At 43.7% G+C, this 17,368-nt stretch overlaps 1 protein-coding gene across 7 annotated transcripts in view; it reads left to right on the top strand.

Annotated features, from left to right (window-relative positions):
• The window catches only part of tmem269 (transmembrane protein 269), a 150,824-nt gene that overhangs the window by 82,893 nt on the left and 50,563 nt on the right, over positions 1-17,368 (top strand). For all 7 annotated transcript variants that reach the window (XR_013578918.1, XM_078558288.1, XM_078558286.1 and 4 more), the window contains one exon: positions 13,340-13,437. Coding sequence is in view for 6 of the 7 variants with exons in the window: in XM_078558288.1 (XP_078414414.1) it covers positions 13,340-13,437 (98 nt within the window). In the remaining variant the exon portion in view is untranslated. The remainder of the gene's footprint in view (positions 1-13,339; positions 13,438-17,368) is intronic.

Raw genomic sequence — 17,368 nt, 5'->3', positions numbered from 1 at the left:
AAGTTAAAAGATCTCTGGACATTTAAATCATAGCTCAAAACATGAAAATAGGGTTTACCAGCATGTCTTTTGACAGTTTTGAATGTAGTGTGGCATTTTGTCCAATAGGAGAAGTACTCCAATGCATTTCAACACTTAAACAATACTGGTAATATAATAGTCATTTTGCCTTTTCAGGACAGAGCCCTATGATGAATCACTGCATCATCTAATAATGACATTTGAAGTTGTCCAAACATTTAATACTTACTTTCAGAATGTTCCCGACTGCTCAGCAAGCTTCCCCCAGTGGTTATAAACTCTCCAACAAGTTTTTTTTTTAGTGCTTCCAAAACCCACACCAGCCCATGAAAATTGCTAGGGGGAGGGGGTGGGGGGAGAGTGGCCACAGGGGCATGAAATTTAACTTTCACAATGGCAGCCCTGACCTCAGAAGAGGTGCGAACTGAATTGCGACCCAAGGCCTTCCCAATCCATGAAAAAGCCACACAAACATAGTGTGGGGTCGGAAAGACCACAAATTTGAAATTACTGAAAAAAAATTCTATGTTTTTGTCATTCCCACATCCATAATCAGGCGAAAATCCTGCCCTAGGTCATTGATATATATCCCGAAAAGTAAGGGACCTAGTACAGAGCCCTATAGAATCCCAGTGGAAACAGCCTTACAGTCACAAAAACAGCCATTAATCTTTGCTTCCTGACACTGGCCTAATTTTGGATCCAACTTGCCACTTTCCCTTAAATCTCATGAGCTTTTAATTTTCTGACCAGTCCACCATGTGGGGCCTTGTCTAAAGCCTTGCTGGAAATCAGTGTAAATATGCAACCCTCATCAATACTCCTTGTCAGGCCTTCAAAGGATTCAATTTAGTGAGACAAGACATTCCCTTAACAAATCAATGCTGATTGCCCTCGATGAATCTGTGCCTTTCTAAATAACAATTTATACAACCCTCAGAATATTTGCTAATAAAAAGTCACCTCATAGGACAGAGCTTGAATATTGCTGAAAAGGGAGACATGTTGCCAAAGCTGTTCATCTTGCAGTCATCAGGACAAATGCAAGAATGCCAAATTTCAAACAATCAACAATTTATACTACAGCAAAGGGTGCTGATTGGTTGGTAAGTCTACCCTGACTGGCCGAGGTGTTGCCATGGAGAAAGCAACAAGGAACTATAGGCGCCCCAAGCTTCCAGGTAATGAGAAAAAGGCGCAAGGCTTGAACATTTTTTGTTTGCAGAGAGCAGGTCCCTGCATATGAATATATGTCGTTTGCCTGATTATCTTAAATTGGTTGTTAGTGTAGCTGTTAGCGTGTTCAGGATTGATCAGCTGCTTCCCAATTGTGGAATTGTCTAACAGTATATATTTGGTTTGGGTTTTGCAAGCGCAGGCTGGTTGAGTACAGTACAGAATCCCCTCCAGGTCCAATGCTCACTAACATTTTTATCAGTTTCCACAAGAAACATGTTTTTAATGGAATGAGCCCTAACCTCCCAGTACACACATATTTCCTATATATGGATGATATGTTCACGATCTTTGAATTTGCAGCTGCATGAAAGGATTTCCTTACACATCTTAATATGCTTTATCCTATACTAAAATTCACTTCTGAGATAGAGGAATCTTTAAATATAGCTCCCTTTCCTCAATGTGCCAGTTCAGAAATACGCTAATGGGTTCTTCACTAGAGTCTATCACAAGCCTACCTTCAGTCACTATACACATTGGGATTCGTATAGCTGCACACGCTATAAGACTGGCCTTCTCAACAATCTTGTAAATAGAGTCCTAGCTATTTGCTCACCTTGCCAGCTTGATGCAAAAATAGAGTGCATCAAAGCTATCCTGCAGGGCAGTGAGTATCCTGATCAGATCATTTTCAGTGTGTATTGCGTAAATTCACAAATGGACCAAAGGCCACCACTTTCAGACCTGAAAAAAGTCCTTTCTACCTCAAATAACCCTGGAAAAGCAAAATAACTCCAAAAAAATTTTGAACAGGTTAAGGAAGCCATTTCATGCTGTTTCTATGCAGTGGCTACACGTAGTGGTATTTTCCACTAACAGTCAGTCAGTCAAGTAGAAAATACAATGGATAATAAGGCTGAATATAGAAGGACCGGGGGGAAGTGAAGAAACCAATAAGAAAAGCAAGGAGAGAGCATGAAAAGAGGCTGGCAGCAAACATAAAAGGGAATCCCAAGGTCTTTTATAAATAATAAAAGTGTGGTAAAACAAAGAGTATGGCCAATTAGAGACAAAAAGGCAGGTTGGGGGGTGCGGTTTGCATGTGGAGGCTGGAGAAATAGCAAAGGTTGAATGAGTACTTTGCATCTGTCTTAACAAAGGAAGAATTTGCTACCCAGGTCGAGGTGAGAGAGGAGGTAACTGGTACACTAGAAGAACTTACAATTGAAGGAGGTAAAACAGTTAAGGTACCAGGAGCGGATGAGATGCGTCCAAGGGTACTGAGGGAAGTGAGAGTGGAAATTGCAGAGGCACTAGTGATAATCTTCTAGCCTTCCTTAGACAGAGGGGAGGCGCCAGAGGACTGGAGAACTGAGAATGTTATACCCTTGTTCAAAAAGGGATGCAAATGTAAAGCTGGCAACCTCAGGCCCGTCAGTTTGACCTCCATGGTAGGGAAACTTCTGGAAACTATAGTACGGGATAAATCAATAATCACTTAGATAAGTGCAGGATAATTAAGGAAAACCAGTATGGATTCATTAAGGGAAAATCATGTTTAACTAACTTGCTGAAGTTTTTTGAGGAGGTAACAAAGAAGATTGATAGGGGTAATGCTGTTGATGTGTATATGTGGTTCAAAAGGCATTTGATACAGTGCTGCACAACAGACTTGTGAGCAAAATTCTAGGTCATGGTGTAAAAGGGAAAGTAGGCACTTGGATATGAAATTGGCTGAGCGACAGGAAATAGAGTCGTGATGGTTCTTCTTCAGATTGGAGGAAGGTTTGTAGTGGAGTTCCTCATGGGTCAGCGTTGGCACCCTTGCTCTTCCTGATATGTTAATGACCTAGACTGGTGTGCAGGACATGCTTTCAAAATTTGCAGATGATAGAAAAATTGGAAATGTTGTCAACTGTGATGGGGATAGTCTTGAACTTCAAAAGGACATAGACAAATTGGTGAATTGGGCAGACAAGTGGCAGATGAAGTTTAATGCAGAGAAGTGTGAGGTGACTTGTTTTGGAAAGAAAGATATGGTGAGACAGTCTGAAATAGAGGGAGACGCTTGAAAGGAGGTGCAGGAACAGAGTGACCCCAGTGTATACATACATAAGTCATTGAAGATGGCAGGACATGTTGAGAGAACAGTTAATAAAGCATATAGTATCTTATGCTTTATTAATAGTGGCATTGAGTACAAGATTAAGGAGGTCATGTTTAACTTGTATAAGACGCTAGTTAGGCCTCATCTGGAGTATTGCATCTAGTTCTGGGCACCATACTTGAAGGAGGATGTGAAGGCATCAGAGAGAATACAGAGGAGATTCACAAGAATGGTTCCCTTGATGAAGAACTGTAGCTATGAAGATAGATTGGAGAGTTTGAGACTGTTTTCCTGGGAGAAAAGAAGGCTGAGAGGATAGACATATTCAAGATCCTGAGGGGCATGGACAGGCTAAATCATGAGAAACTGTTCCCACTTGAGAACATCAAGAACTAGAGGGCACAGATTCAAAATAATTCACATAAGGAGTAACTGCGATGTGAGGAAAAAATTTTTCACCCAGATGGTGTTTGGAGTCTGGAACAAATTTCCTGAAAGGGTGATGGAGGCGGGTTCGATCAATGTATTCAAAAGGGATTTGGATTGCTACGTGAAAAGAGAGAATGAGCAAGGTTACGGGGATAAGGCATGGAAGTGGGACTAGGTGAAATGCTCTTTCAGAGAGCCAGTGCTGACTCGATGGGCCAAATGGCCTCCTTCTACACTGTAAAGATACTGTGATTTAATAGATATTAAATGGTTTAAATAGCTGTGTTTTGTTTAAATTTTAAAAATTGTATCACAGCACAGCTATTCCTAATCGATTGGGCCAAAGAGATCAATAGCCAGGAATTGTAACATACATAAAATTCAGGAGCAGGAGTAGGCTATTTGGCCCCTCAAGCCTGCTTCGCCATTCAATAGGATCATGGCTGATCTGACCTTGGCCCCAACTCCACATTCCCGCCTACCCCCAATAAACTTTGACTCCCTTGTTATTCAAGAGTCTATCTATCTCTGCCTTAAAGATATTCAATGACCCTGCCTCCACTGCTCTCTGGGAAAGAGAATTGCAAAGATTCACAACCCTCAGAGAAAAAAATTCTCTTCATCTCCATCTTAAATGGGAGACCACTTATTTTTAAACCATGTCCCCTAGTTCTAGTCTCTACCACAAGGGGAAACATCCTTTCAGCATCCACCCTGTCAAGGCTGCTCAGGATCCTATATATTTCAGTAAGATGACCTCTTAATTTTCTAAACTCCAAGGGATAGAGGCCCAGCCTGTCTAACCTTTCCTCATAAGATAACCAAACCCCCATGCTGCAACCCAGGTATCAGTCGAGTGAGCCTTCTCTGAACTGCTTCTAAAGCATTCATATTCTTTCTTTAAGAAAACTGTACACAATACTCCAGGTGTGGTCTCACCTGCAAACTATCGCTACTTTTATATTCCATTCCTCTCACAATAAACACCAACCTTCCATTTGCCTTCCAAAACACTTGCTGTACCTGCATACTAAGTTTTTAAGATTCATGTACCAGGACACCCAGACCCCTCTGTACCTCAGACTTCTGCAATCTCTCTCCATTTAGATAATATACTGCTTTCTATTCTTCCGCCAAAGTGGGCAAGTTCACATTTTCCCACATTATACTCCATCTTCCAACCTTTTGTCCGCTCACTTTATCTATATCCCTTTGCAGACTGCTTATGTCTTCTTCACAAGTTACTTTCCTACCTATCTTTATCATCAGCAAATTTAGCAACCACACATTCAATCCCTTCATCCAAGTCATTGGGCGGAATTGTCCATGCCCACTGGGGTCGGCTATGCTTGACTGAGTAAGCAGACAATATGGCGAGAAGGCCAAAAATTGGTTTCACAACATTATTAAACCAGTTTGCGATCATACGCTCAGCCTGTTGATGGCGGGCTGCGTTCCCCGCCATCGGACATCAGGAACCTCATTGTAATACACCTACGTATTATAAGGGCAGCCTGATGGACTCATTCCCCCCCTCCAAGTTAGATCGTCCGTCCATGTTGGCGTGATTGCATGCCAGTGCAGAACATGTCATGACAAACGTGATGTGCAGAAGTCGGATCTTACCGCCAGGGCCTTGCTTACATCGCAGATATCCGAGGAGCAAAAGATGCTGGAGCCTGACACCAATGGCACACTGGAGGAACGTCCATGGCATGCTGGGTGGATTCTCATGGACATAGTTATGCTGCGAGGCAGCCCACGGAAGTTTGAAAGTCACCATTGAGGGTCTAGCCACAATGGATGATGGTCGGGTGGGGGTCGGTAGAGGAGGTCCAGCTGTGTTTGGGAGAGGAATATGTTCCGAGGGGTGGGAGAGGAAGATCTAGGATTGACTGGGAGAGGAAGAGATGTTGGGATGAGCTGAGGTCGGGAGGGAGGGAATGAAGGTGTCGGGGGTGGGGGGGGGAGGGAGAACGGGAGGAGGAGGGGGTAATGGGGGAGGTAGGCATTTGGGTGGAAGGTGCAAGGGAAAGAATGTGGAGAGGGAAGGCTGCCCAGGGGAAGGAAAGAGTGCGGAGAGGGGAGGGAGTAAGGCTGGAGAAAGAAGTAAGGGTATCTGAAGGGGGAAGGACTAAGCGAAGCTGGGGGCTGGGGAGTCTGGAGGGGTGGGGGAGGGGTCAGGAGGAGGGGTGGTGCAAGGGAGGGCTCTGATGAGCCCATGACTGCCTCCTGGGGAGCAAACTGAGGGTGGGTATGAAACAAGGGAATGGTGAGAATGAGCAAGGGCAGAGTGAGGCAGGTTGGAGCATGAGGGTTCGACTGTAGTGATAGAAGGGACGGCGAGGGTTGTTGGTGGGGACTTGGAGGGAGACATGCGGTGGGAAGGAGGAGGTGGATGGGGGTGGGATTTTAGGGAAGGAAGGGAACATCCACGCTCACCTGGACATACCCAAAGGAAAAGGGTTGTGGCTGGTAGGACACAAAGGAGGTGGAAAGTGATGCCAGGAGGGGTCAACAGTGATGAAGGAAAGGAAATGGGTGACTTGGGAGGGGAAAAGATGGGGGAGCTGATGAAAAAGTGAATCCAGACCATGCTGTCCAAATTAAAACTGAAACGACAGTCGTGGTGGGTGAGGTCAGGTGCTGCATGGGAGCATGATCATTGGGTGGGCGGAGATGCAGGTGAGCTCAGATGGATAACTGAAAGTGAATCCCAGCAGGCAGCATTCAAAATGCTCAGGACATTGAGGTGAGTGTGATATGTGAAGGATCAATGTGCATGGGAGAGTGCTTGCACGAGGCTCCAAAAGGCCCTGCCACACACACACTGCTCCCTCCAGAGTCACTTCTTGGCCAGCTGTTCCCTCTGCGGAGACAGAGGATGAGGTTGAGGGGGCTCACAGGCAAAGGGGACTCGGAAGGACAGCACAGCCTCTGAGATTCCTGAGTGGATGACCCAGGGTGTCCAGCTGCCGCTCCTCCTCCCTTCAGGGGCCCTGGCCTGACTCCTTGAGGGCAAGGGGCACCTGGAGAGAAGTTGAGGTGCCCCATTTCCCCCTCGTGTTGCCACTGCAGGAATTCACCCATGGCTCCCGCAATGGAGTGCAGGTCTGCACACGTCTCTGCATTCTGCTGGACCAGAGTCTCCATGCCGTACACCATCCTCCCCATGGAGACGTCCATACATGCACATATGGGCACCACTTCATCAGAGATCAGGTGGACGCACTCCTCCAACTCACGTGCTACTCTGTTGAGGGCCTCCAACAGCTCTGCATGATGTTCCCAAGCCTTATGCTGACTCCAGGATGAGTTGGAAGGCCAAATCCAGAGGTTTGTCATCTGACTTGGACCTCACAGATGCTTGATCCCCAGCAGCCATCTGAGTGCCAGGGAGCACGCACAAACCTGCGTCCTGCATCTGCGGATGTGTGTCCTTGCAGTGACCACCAGATTGTGAACCTGAGCCTGCTCTAGATCTAGACCCCACCGAAGTGTGTGTTTCTGTGCTGGTGCAGTGTGTGGGTAAGTGCTGGAGGTGTCTTCTTGGCTGAAGGCGAAGACATGGATGGAGCTGAGAGACTGGCTGGCTGAGGGTATCGGTTGCTTGGCAGATCTCCCTGTGAACCAAAGTAGAGATAAGTAGCGCATGGCAGTAGAGTCAAAAGCAAGCGAGAGAGCACTCACATTTACGTTGAGAGAGGGATGATGTGGTGCAGGACCCTCACAATGATTTTTGCTACCGACCTCACCGTCACTGCAGCCATAGTCTATGTCCTCACCAGTCAGCGTGATGGCACACTCCTCAAAATGAGTGAGGGGCCTAACGTAGGCCACTTCATCCCCGATCTGGGACACCTTCCTACTGATGTGAACAGGCTTCTCCTGCATGAACAAAAACAGAATTACCTGGAAAAACTCAGCAGGTCTGGCAGCATCGGTGGAGAAGAAAAGAGTCGACGTTTCGGGTCTACACGACCCTTCAACAGAACTGAAGTATAGTTAGGAGAGGGGTGAAATGTAAGCTGGTTTAAGGTGGGGGGCGGGGGGAGAGAAGTTGAGGGTGGGGTGGTTGTAGGGACAAGCAAGCAGTGATAGGAGCAGATAATCAAAAGATGTCACAGACAAAAGGATCAAAGAGGTGTTGAAGGTGGTGATATTATCTAAGAAAAGTGCTAATTAAGAATGGATGGCAGGACACTCAAGGTACAGCTCTAGTGCGGGTGGGGTGGAAAGATTGACAAGGTATTAGTTGTAGATTTAAAAATAATGGAAATAGGTGGGAAAAGAAAAATCTATATAAATTATTGAAAAAAACAAAAGGGAGGGGGAGGAAACGGGATGGGGGGAGGGGGAGTTTAAGATCTAAAGTTGTTGAATTCAATATTCAGCCCGGAAGGCTGTAAAGTGCCTAGTCGGAAGATGAGGTGCTGTTCCTCCAGTTTGCATTGGGCTTCACTGGAACAATGCAGCAAGTCAAGGACAGACATGTGGGCAAGAGAGCAGGGTGGAGTGTTAAAATGGCAAGCGACAGGGAGGTTTGGGTCTTTCTTGCGGACAGACCGCAGGTGTTCTGCAAAGCGGTCGCCCAGTTTGCGTTTGGTCTCTCCAATGTAGAGGAGACCGCATTGGGAGCAACGAATGCCGTAGACTAAGTTAGGGGAAATGCAAGTGAAATGCTGCTTCACTTGAAAGGAGTGTTTGGGCCCTTGGACGGTGAGGAGAGAGGAAGTGAAGGGGCAGGTGTTGCATCTTCTGCGTGGGCATGGGGAGGTGCCATAGGTGGGGGTTGAGGAGTAGGGGGTGATGGAGGAGTGGAGCAGGGTGTCCCAGAGGGAACGATCCCTACGGAATGCCTCCGGGGGGGGTGAAGACCCTCCTGCATGAAGACAGATGGAGAGAGTATGAGTACTGCATGGAATGTTTTTGTGTTGAGTGGCAACATGGACAGGATGAGGACGCAAGCTCAAGAGGGTATGAGCCTGATGGAGATGTAAGGATGTGTGTGAGAGTTAGTGATGTTGTCCCTTAAGGTGTGAGATCCCTGTGGATGTGTGATGAGTTTGTGAGAGTTGAGAGTGATGATAAGAGTGAGTTACCCTGGCAGACCTGGCTGTCCTCTTTTGCAGGGCATTGGTGCTGACTGCCACTGCCTCCCATGTTGGATTGGTGATGCAGCTGCCCATCCTGTGGCCAGAGCTGGGGTAGTGGACACCACGACGGGCCTCCACAGTGTTCAAAAGTCACTCAAGGGACACACCACTGAAGTGGGTGGCTGCAGTCTTTTTGCCTTTCAGGGCCATTCTGTCTTCCATGCAGCAGTCCTGGGCAGGAAGCACTGAGAGGTGTGTGATGAAGTAGCAAGGTGATCACGTGGCAGGCACATGAGAACCCGCCTGCCATGGAAATGGCCTGTTTCCCAAGAATGCATAATTAATGCAGTGGGTTTGGGACGATACAGCGTGAAAAGCCGCCATTGCGGCCAGCAGGTAAAACGTCCTTTTATCCACCCGCTATCACACTTAGTGCAAACCTGGGACCCATCCACCCACTGATGTAGTTTGTAAATAGTTGAGACAGTGACAGATGACCCATTTATCACTACCCTGTTTTGTGTTAGTGAACAAATCCTCTGTCCTTGCTAATATGTTATTGCCTGCACCATGAGCTCTTATTTTGTGTAGTGACCTTTGATATGGCACCTTGTCAATGCCTTCTGGAAATATAAGTACAGCACATCCAAAGATAAGACCCCAGGATGAAGTCCATCAGGACCTGGGTACTTGTAAGCTTTTAGTTCTAATAATTATCTCAATACCCTTTCTCTGGTGATTGTAATTGTTTTAAGTGTCTCCCTCTGTTTCATCTCCTGATTCATAATTATTTCTCGGATATTATTTGTATCCTCTACAGTGAAGATAGGTGCAAAATATCTGTTGAGTTCATCTGCCATTTCCTTATTTTCTATTATTAATCCCACAATCTCATTCTCTAGAGGATCAACGCTCACTTTACTTACTCTTTTCCTTTTTAAATAACTGTAGAAACTTACTAAACTTACTAGCTTTCACTCGTACTCTAATTTCCCTCTCTTTATTAATCTTTTACTCATTCTTTGCTGTTCTTTGTATTCTGTCCAATCTTCTGACCACACATCTTTGCAGAATTATATGCTTTTTCTTTCAATTTGATTCTATGTTTAACTTTTTTAGTTAGCTATGGATGGTGCATCCTTCCCTTAGAGTCTTTGTTTTTCACTGGAATATATCTTCGCTGAGTATTCTGAAATATCTCCTTAAATGTCTGCCACTACACCTCTACTGCCAACTCTGTCCTCATACCCTCATAATTGCCCTTCTTTAAGTTTAAAACACTAGCCTTAGATCCAGTCTTCTCTCCCTCAAACTGAATTTGAAATTCTATCATATTATGATCACTGCTACCTAGGTACACCTTCACTGGGGTCATTAATTGCTCCTGCCTCATTGCACATTACCAGATCTAGAATAGCTTGCTCTGTGGTTGGCTCTAGAATGTGCTGCTCTAAAAAAACTTCTGAAAGCATTCAATGAACTCATCATCTAGGCCACCTTTGTCAACCTGATTTGTGCAATCTATATGAGAGTAAAATCACCCATTATTATCACCATATCTTTCTCTCGAGTCCACATTATTTCTTCCTGTATATCTGTCCTACATTGTGGTTACCGTTAGGGGGCCTATAAACCACTCCCACACATGACTTCTTACATTTGCTATTTCTCATCTCTACCCAAACTGATTCTACATCTTGATCTCCAGAACTAAGGTCATCATTTCTCTGTTGTACCAATGTCATCTTTGATTAACCGAGCAACTCCTCCATTTTTTCCTAGCTTCCTGTCCTTCCTAAATGTCATGCACTCTTGAATATTCAGATCCCAGTCTTTGTCATCCTATAGCCATGACTCTATAATGGCTATCAGATCATACATATATAATTCTTTTTGCACTGTCAATTCATCTGTTTTGTTATGAATGCCACGTGCATTTGGTTTTATCTTTTTACTATTTTTATTATGCTGTTTTTTATATTATATTGTTATTGCTGCTAGTAATCAGAAGGGAGTCAAATACTGTGTGGTGAGATCAGGGCCGGGAAGAGAAATCATGGGCCTTGGTGCTTCTCCTGTTTCCGGTCCCCTTATCCCAACCAACCGCCTCCACCCCACGCACCCCCCCCCCCCCCCCCCCCCCCACTTTAACCCTCCCCCTTAATCATGAATGATATTTTTTTCCCCTTTCAAGATTCACCAATCAATTCACCAAACAATCACAGAAAGACCCTAGTAGATAGCTCTCATTGTTGGCATCTGATTACAAATATCGTCCAATATATGTGCAGCATGGGTTATTAATGTTAAGAGCAGTAATGATATAATGCAGTGTTAGTTTGTGTGCACCCTGTAGGTGATCCCACCTTGACTATTAAACAAACCAGAGAGTACAAATTTTACTTGAACAACATTGTGCAATATTGTTAATTTGACAGGAAAACATCCCTTTAGTTATTTATAACACTGTGCAGACAATAACACTGATTTTGATGACTGCCTCAGCCCTCATTAACATGTTCTGCACATTGCACCATACGGACACGGTGACAGTAAATTCGTATGTGGGGGAAAGATTCAATATTTGCAACCCAGATAAACTACACAAGATTTTTTCATTCTGTAGGAGTAGAAGAAGACTTCCTTCTGCCTGGGCACATGATATTATTCAATATAATTATTTCATAGAAGGGGTGCAATTGGATTCTATTTTAACAGTAATCTCATAGGGTAGAAAGATCCATGACTCCCGAGCAACAAAGTGGAATGATTGAACAACAGAGGTCATCACATTCAGTGAAAAGCATTGGAGCCCTCGGGTGTCTCTGTGCAACAAAATTTTTAAGAGGCCAGAGGACAAAGACCGAATAGTTCACAATTATATTTGTATTTTCTCGATCAGCAAGCCTGAACACTCTGCTGATTTGCTGCTTCTCACTACAATATATTTTCAATATCTACTATGCAACACAACTTCATCACGATATTTCAATACCTCAAGAAACTCATAAAAGCACCAAGACGGAGTGGGATGATAGGTAAGTAGACAAAAGGACAAGATTGAAGTCAATGGAAAAGATTCTTGAGAATCATGTGCACTGTAAAACAGGTTACTGATTCACTATGAGCTCATTACACACTTTTGTCCTGGCAATCTCACTCCACAAAGCCCGCTCACAGTAAACTTTCATTAGCAACAAAATAAACAGAACTCCAGCCATGATTCCGCCCTCTAGTAGCAAGATAATTATGGATGACAAAGCCATCTAGCGCCATTCATCTCATCCATCCAGAATGAAGTACTAATATACATATTGGGAGCAGGAATAGGCCATTCGGCCCCTCAAGCCTGCTCCGCCATTTGATAACATTATCTACATTATACCAGTGACTGTAACTCCAAAAGTACTTAATTGGCTGTAAAGCAATTTGGGACATCATGAAAGGTGCTGTATAAATGTAGATTTTGTCTTTCTTACATCTACATGCAGTAGGCAGTGATGATAGCAATGGTGAAATTAGAGGCCCAATGCTGATTCTCTAAAGATAATTAATCACAGAGCAATCAACTAATGTTAGAAAAGTGGCTTCAAAGAAATCACTACATTTACAAAAACAATTCAAATCTGTAGCTAACCTCCTGCCTAGACCCCCTCCAATCTTACCCCCAAAACCTTGTACCACCCCTAACCTCCCCCAACCCCTCCCTAATGTTCCCCAACCCCCACTCCAAACTCCCCCTCACAACCCCCCTCTAATATCCCCCTAACACCCACTCCAACCTCCCCCTCTCAGCCCCCCTCTAATGTCCCCCTAACACCCATTCCAACATCCCCCCAGCCCCCTCTAAACCACCCCCCCCAATCTAACCTCCCCCAACCCACCTCTAATCTCCCCTCCAAACCCACCACCCCCCACCAAATTTCCCCCTCCCACCCACACACACAAATACACAGCATCCAGTTGGTTCTAAAATTACAGGGATTTGACTTTACCATTTTTCAACGAAGAGCATTCTCATTCTGACAGTTTCTGCGCTGCTGCTGACCTTTGGTCTGTTTTGTGGTTTTCTGGTCGGCTTTTCAAAAGAAAAATCGGAACCAAGAAGCTGCCCAATGGTCAGAAGCAGCAGTGCAGCAACCAGTGAAATTGACACTGACACTGTCAGACCTGATTGTTAAATATCAGAGCCTTCAGCCCGACAGATCTGATTTTTTTTAGCCAGTCTGTCAGATCTGTGGCACTGCGCGACAAGAAACGCCATTTAGAACACTGAACACGGGCCACAGCGTTTATAACGTCTGCATCCGCTCTCCCAGGCCCTGGGTGAGATTAATAATACATTTTTAGTACAAAGACTAAAGTACTGTACATTAAAATGGTTTATAACTCTCAAAAGATTATTTGAACCTTAAACATGACATTTTCCTGTTAACAGTGATGTCAATCATAAAGCTATTTAGCAATGTCACCATTTTATTTAAGAACTTCTATAATTATTCCATAGGCACCACTACTATGCTTGCTGGTTTCTCCTTTTCGGATTTCTTCTTGACCTGGCTGATGGAGCTGTTGCTAGACAACTTAATGCGTGTTCTGCTCTGGGTAAGTTCAGACTTCAACAGGCATGCAGCCTTTTCAGGTACAACAACCTCAACAATACTGTGGTCACTGTAGTGCAATAATAATGGAGGTAAAGCCTAATTCAACCCAAATTAAACAGTTGAGTATTAATTGCACTCATTAATAATGTGAAAGAATGTTTTACTTCGGTACTTATATGATGATGCAGTTCTAAAGTTAAAATTTTACAAACGGTGCTACTCTTCCCTTTCTAATGGTATCAGCAAACTACCAAGCAAAAAGAAACATAAATGATAAATGATGCATCTACCTCTTCTACTGTAATACGAAAAAAGGCACACAAAACTCAAGAAAAATGCCTGAAATCATTTGAAAATTCTTAGACCAAATGCATTTTCTCGTGTTTTGAAACACCAAACCAAGCTTCATCACAGCACTCATTCTACATAATGATTTGCAAGAATAGCCATTAACATGAACCTTGCTAACTAGCAAAAAGAATTGCACAGCACATAAATTAATATAAATTGGTTAAAAGAGCTATTTCCAGAAATTGGTTAGACATTCTTTGAACCTACCAATGAACTTCTTAGCTCTTAAATCACTTTGTCACTAAATCTAAAGATTCATTGTAATAGCTGGGAAATTCCTCAAAGTTGCTCTCACTGTATAACTTTACTGGACTTACAGTGGAAGCTCCACTTGCTTCCAGCAAAGTAGGAATTTCTCAGCCAATAACTGCTAGGTAGACAAAGAACGAGGGTCTTGAAAATCATGTTTGCGGCTCAAAAATATTTTGTTTCTACAGGGGTAATTTTATCCACCAAAAAACACACGGGTGGGGGTCAGGTGGGATGTTAACATTTTAAAATCTCAATATGTCCACAGCCCACCCACTAATGGTTTTAAAGGAGATGGGACAAGGTTTGTCAGTGGGGTGCAGTGTAGGTGGCAGGAAACCAGCCAGCTCCCAGGATTCAGGTTGGCCATTTATGCATTATACTAAGGCTATATGCCTCAGATTTAAGCTGTCTTCCAAGTTACCTGGTTTCCTGAAGTCCTCCCTCCCATCCCCTCCCCGCTCTACTTATGTATCAGTAAACATCAGGACCTATGAATCAAATACCTCTTCAATAGGGAAAAAAAAACACAGTTGTATACAGTTGGGTTTATGTTTCTTTTCTATCAGCAGACTAAATAAGTTGGTTGATGAATGAATTATACCATTGGACCTTGTAAGCCAACTGTTTGTGTACAGTTGAAGTGGAGTTTTAGTCCATGTGCTCTGGGTTTTTATGCCTGTATATTCACAACACAGCAAGCACATAACTATAATGCTCAATGAAACCAGAAGGAGCAAAGAAACAAAGAAGAAAGATAAGTTATAAAACTAGAAAAAAACTAAGTGGAATTAATAGAGAAGACCCAGAATTGTAAGACTGGTCAGATGACAACATTGGTGACACTTGCACTGCAGCTAGAGTAAACCGCTGTCCATCCAAGATATGCATTCCCAGGTGGTCTCAAAATTAACACCAAAGTTCTTAAAATGATAAAAGGAAAGCTATAGAAATCTGCAGAGATGAAATCCCGGTATAAATGCCATGTTATACCATTCGCTGACCTCCACTCCTGACCTCAAATCACAACAGCAATTATGTACTATAATTGCAGATTTTTGGCCACTGTATGTTTTGAGATTTGTGCAGCATGAAAATAATACCACACAAATGGGAAAAGCACGCTACAACTGTAGCATTCATTATTCCAGTTACTACTGGTACAAATTACATGAGACCGAGGTATACAAACCTGAGTGGGCACCTGTATAAGCACCTGTATTTAGCTCTGAAATCACTGTGGCTCATCAGTCTTCTAATCAAATTGCGTATCTTAGCCTGTGTAGACCAATCTCCCATACTTTCCATACAAAATATACCATTAAAAGGAAAGTGGAAACTGTTAGCAGATTGCAATAGCAATGACAACAACTTGCATTTATACATTCCTATAAAAATGTAAGCTTGAGCAGAGTATGCGATCAACATGGGAGCATGGGTGTGGTGGGGGTTGCCGCCTATCATTCAAACTCTCTCACTGTAAGTGTACTTTTTGAGTAACTGTTGTTAGGAAAACCATTCCATACTTACTATAACATTGTGAGCAGAGGTCGGGGACTTCAACTCCCCACGAACCTCTGAGCTTTTGTGCAAGCGCAGACTGGGAGCTCACCACGTTTTTACGTCCTATGGGCCCAGTGATGAAAAATGCAGTATGAAAAATGGCACAAAAACTGGGTCAGGTGACCAGGAGCAGAGTGCTAATGAGAAGAAGAGTCCTAGGCAGGGGACAGGGAAAGGTCCCAAAAGGAGAAGGGACATGGAGAGGTCCCAAAGAAGAGTTCCAGAGAGGAGACAGGGTCTGGAAAAAGTCCCAGTTCAGTTAAAAAGAGAAAAGCAAAGAAACAGGCTCCAAACAGGAAAAGGGCAATGGGGAGCAGACTTTAAGTGAAACAAACAGCTGAAGGTTGGTACCCCTTTGGAACAGTAGTGTTCTGCTCGGCGCGGCTGAAGATCTGAAGTTGTGCTTGTGAGTTGGTGCTTGAGTGCATATTCAGAATCCAGTGGAACAAAATCTAGGGAGACAAGATTGAAACCCTGCAAGGTGAGCTGTCATTGGTGCCGTCCAAGTCTGGCAATTGAAGCGCGCTCAGGAGAATCCCTGAAGATCTAAGAAGGCAACAGAAAGTTGCTGACTCAGTGTTGCGGGTCATTGGAGCAAAGGTACTCCTTTGGAGCAGTGGTGTTATGCTCAGCACAGCTGAAGAGCTGAAATTGTGCTCCTGAGTTGGTGCTTGAGTTTAGACTTGGAAATCCAGGAAACAGAATCTTGGAAGATGAGAGTGAAATCCTGCGAGGTGGGCCGTTGTTGATGCCTTCCGAGTTGGAGTCATTTTTTGCGAGAATTCCCAGGTTAGATCTTCAAAGATAAAAATTGTAATGCCTTGTGAGAGAGACAGGGTTTCAAGTGAGATTGGTTGACTCACAGCATTACTGGGCAGATTGTTGAGAAATCCATGGACTGTCTTGGTCGCATCTGTCATTTATTATGTAATGTGTGTTCGACCACAGTTGACTTGTTAATTCACATGTTCCTCATACTTAATCTGCATGTTAGAGTGTAAGATAGATTTTATAAATTGCTTTATCTTTCTGACCTTGTATAGTAAAGTTTATCTTTGTTCATAATCAGTGGACTCTTGTGGCTTTCTTAACTGAACAAGTGTCTTGAATCTCAAACTTTGTCTACTTTAACCAAAACTTTATTGGTCCCTAACCAAATCTTACCAAAAACATGGGGGTCTGGCCAAGGAACATAACTCTGTACAAAGAAGTATCACCAGAAACAGCATTGACACAATGCAGAGCACAATTCTTGGAATTGGAATGAAGCATAGAATGGAATTCTCATCAATTCTTTTAACACCCATGCAAATGAAAGTTTTTAGAATGTGTCCCTTTTTAATAACATGAGAGTGTCAGCCATGATTCAGTTGGTGGAACTCTTGTCTTGAAATCACAAAGTTCCAGGTTCAAGACTTACTCTAGGGATTGAGCACATAATTAAGGCTGACACTCCAATGCACTGAGTCCAGCATGAGACATTAAACCAAGGCCTCATCTGCCTGTTTGAGTGAATGTAAAAGATCCAATCGCCCTATTATGAGGAAGAGCAGGGTAGTTGTCCCAGGTGTCTTAGCCAATATTTATCCCTCAATCACAAAAAACAGATTATCTGGCCATTATCACATCCCAGTTTGTGGGAGCTCGCTGAATGGATATTGGCTGCTGCATTTCCTACATTACAACAGTGGCTACACTTCCAGAAAAAACTCCATTGGCTGTAATGTACTTTGAGATGGTCAGTGGTCGTGAAAAGTGCTATATAAATG

Source organism: Cetorhinus maximus, chromosome 15 (assembly GCF_964194155.1).
Source record: "Cetorhinus maximus chromosome 15, sCetMax3.hap1.1, whole genome shotgun sequence".
Classification (NCBI taxonomy): domain Eukaryota; kingdom Metazoa; phylum Chordata; class Chondrichthyes; order Lamniformes; family Cetorhinidae; genus Cetorhinus; species Cetorhinus maximus.
The sequence above is the reverse complement of the archived record's forward strand: the minus strand, read 5'-3'. Positions and strand labels throughout refer to the sequence as shown.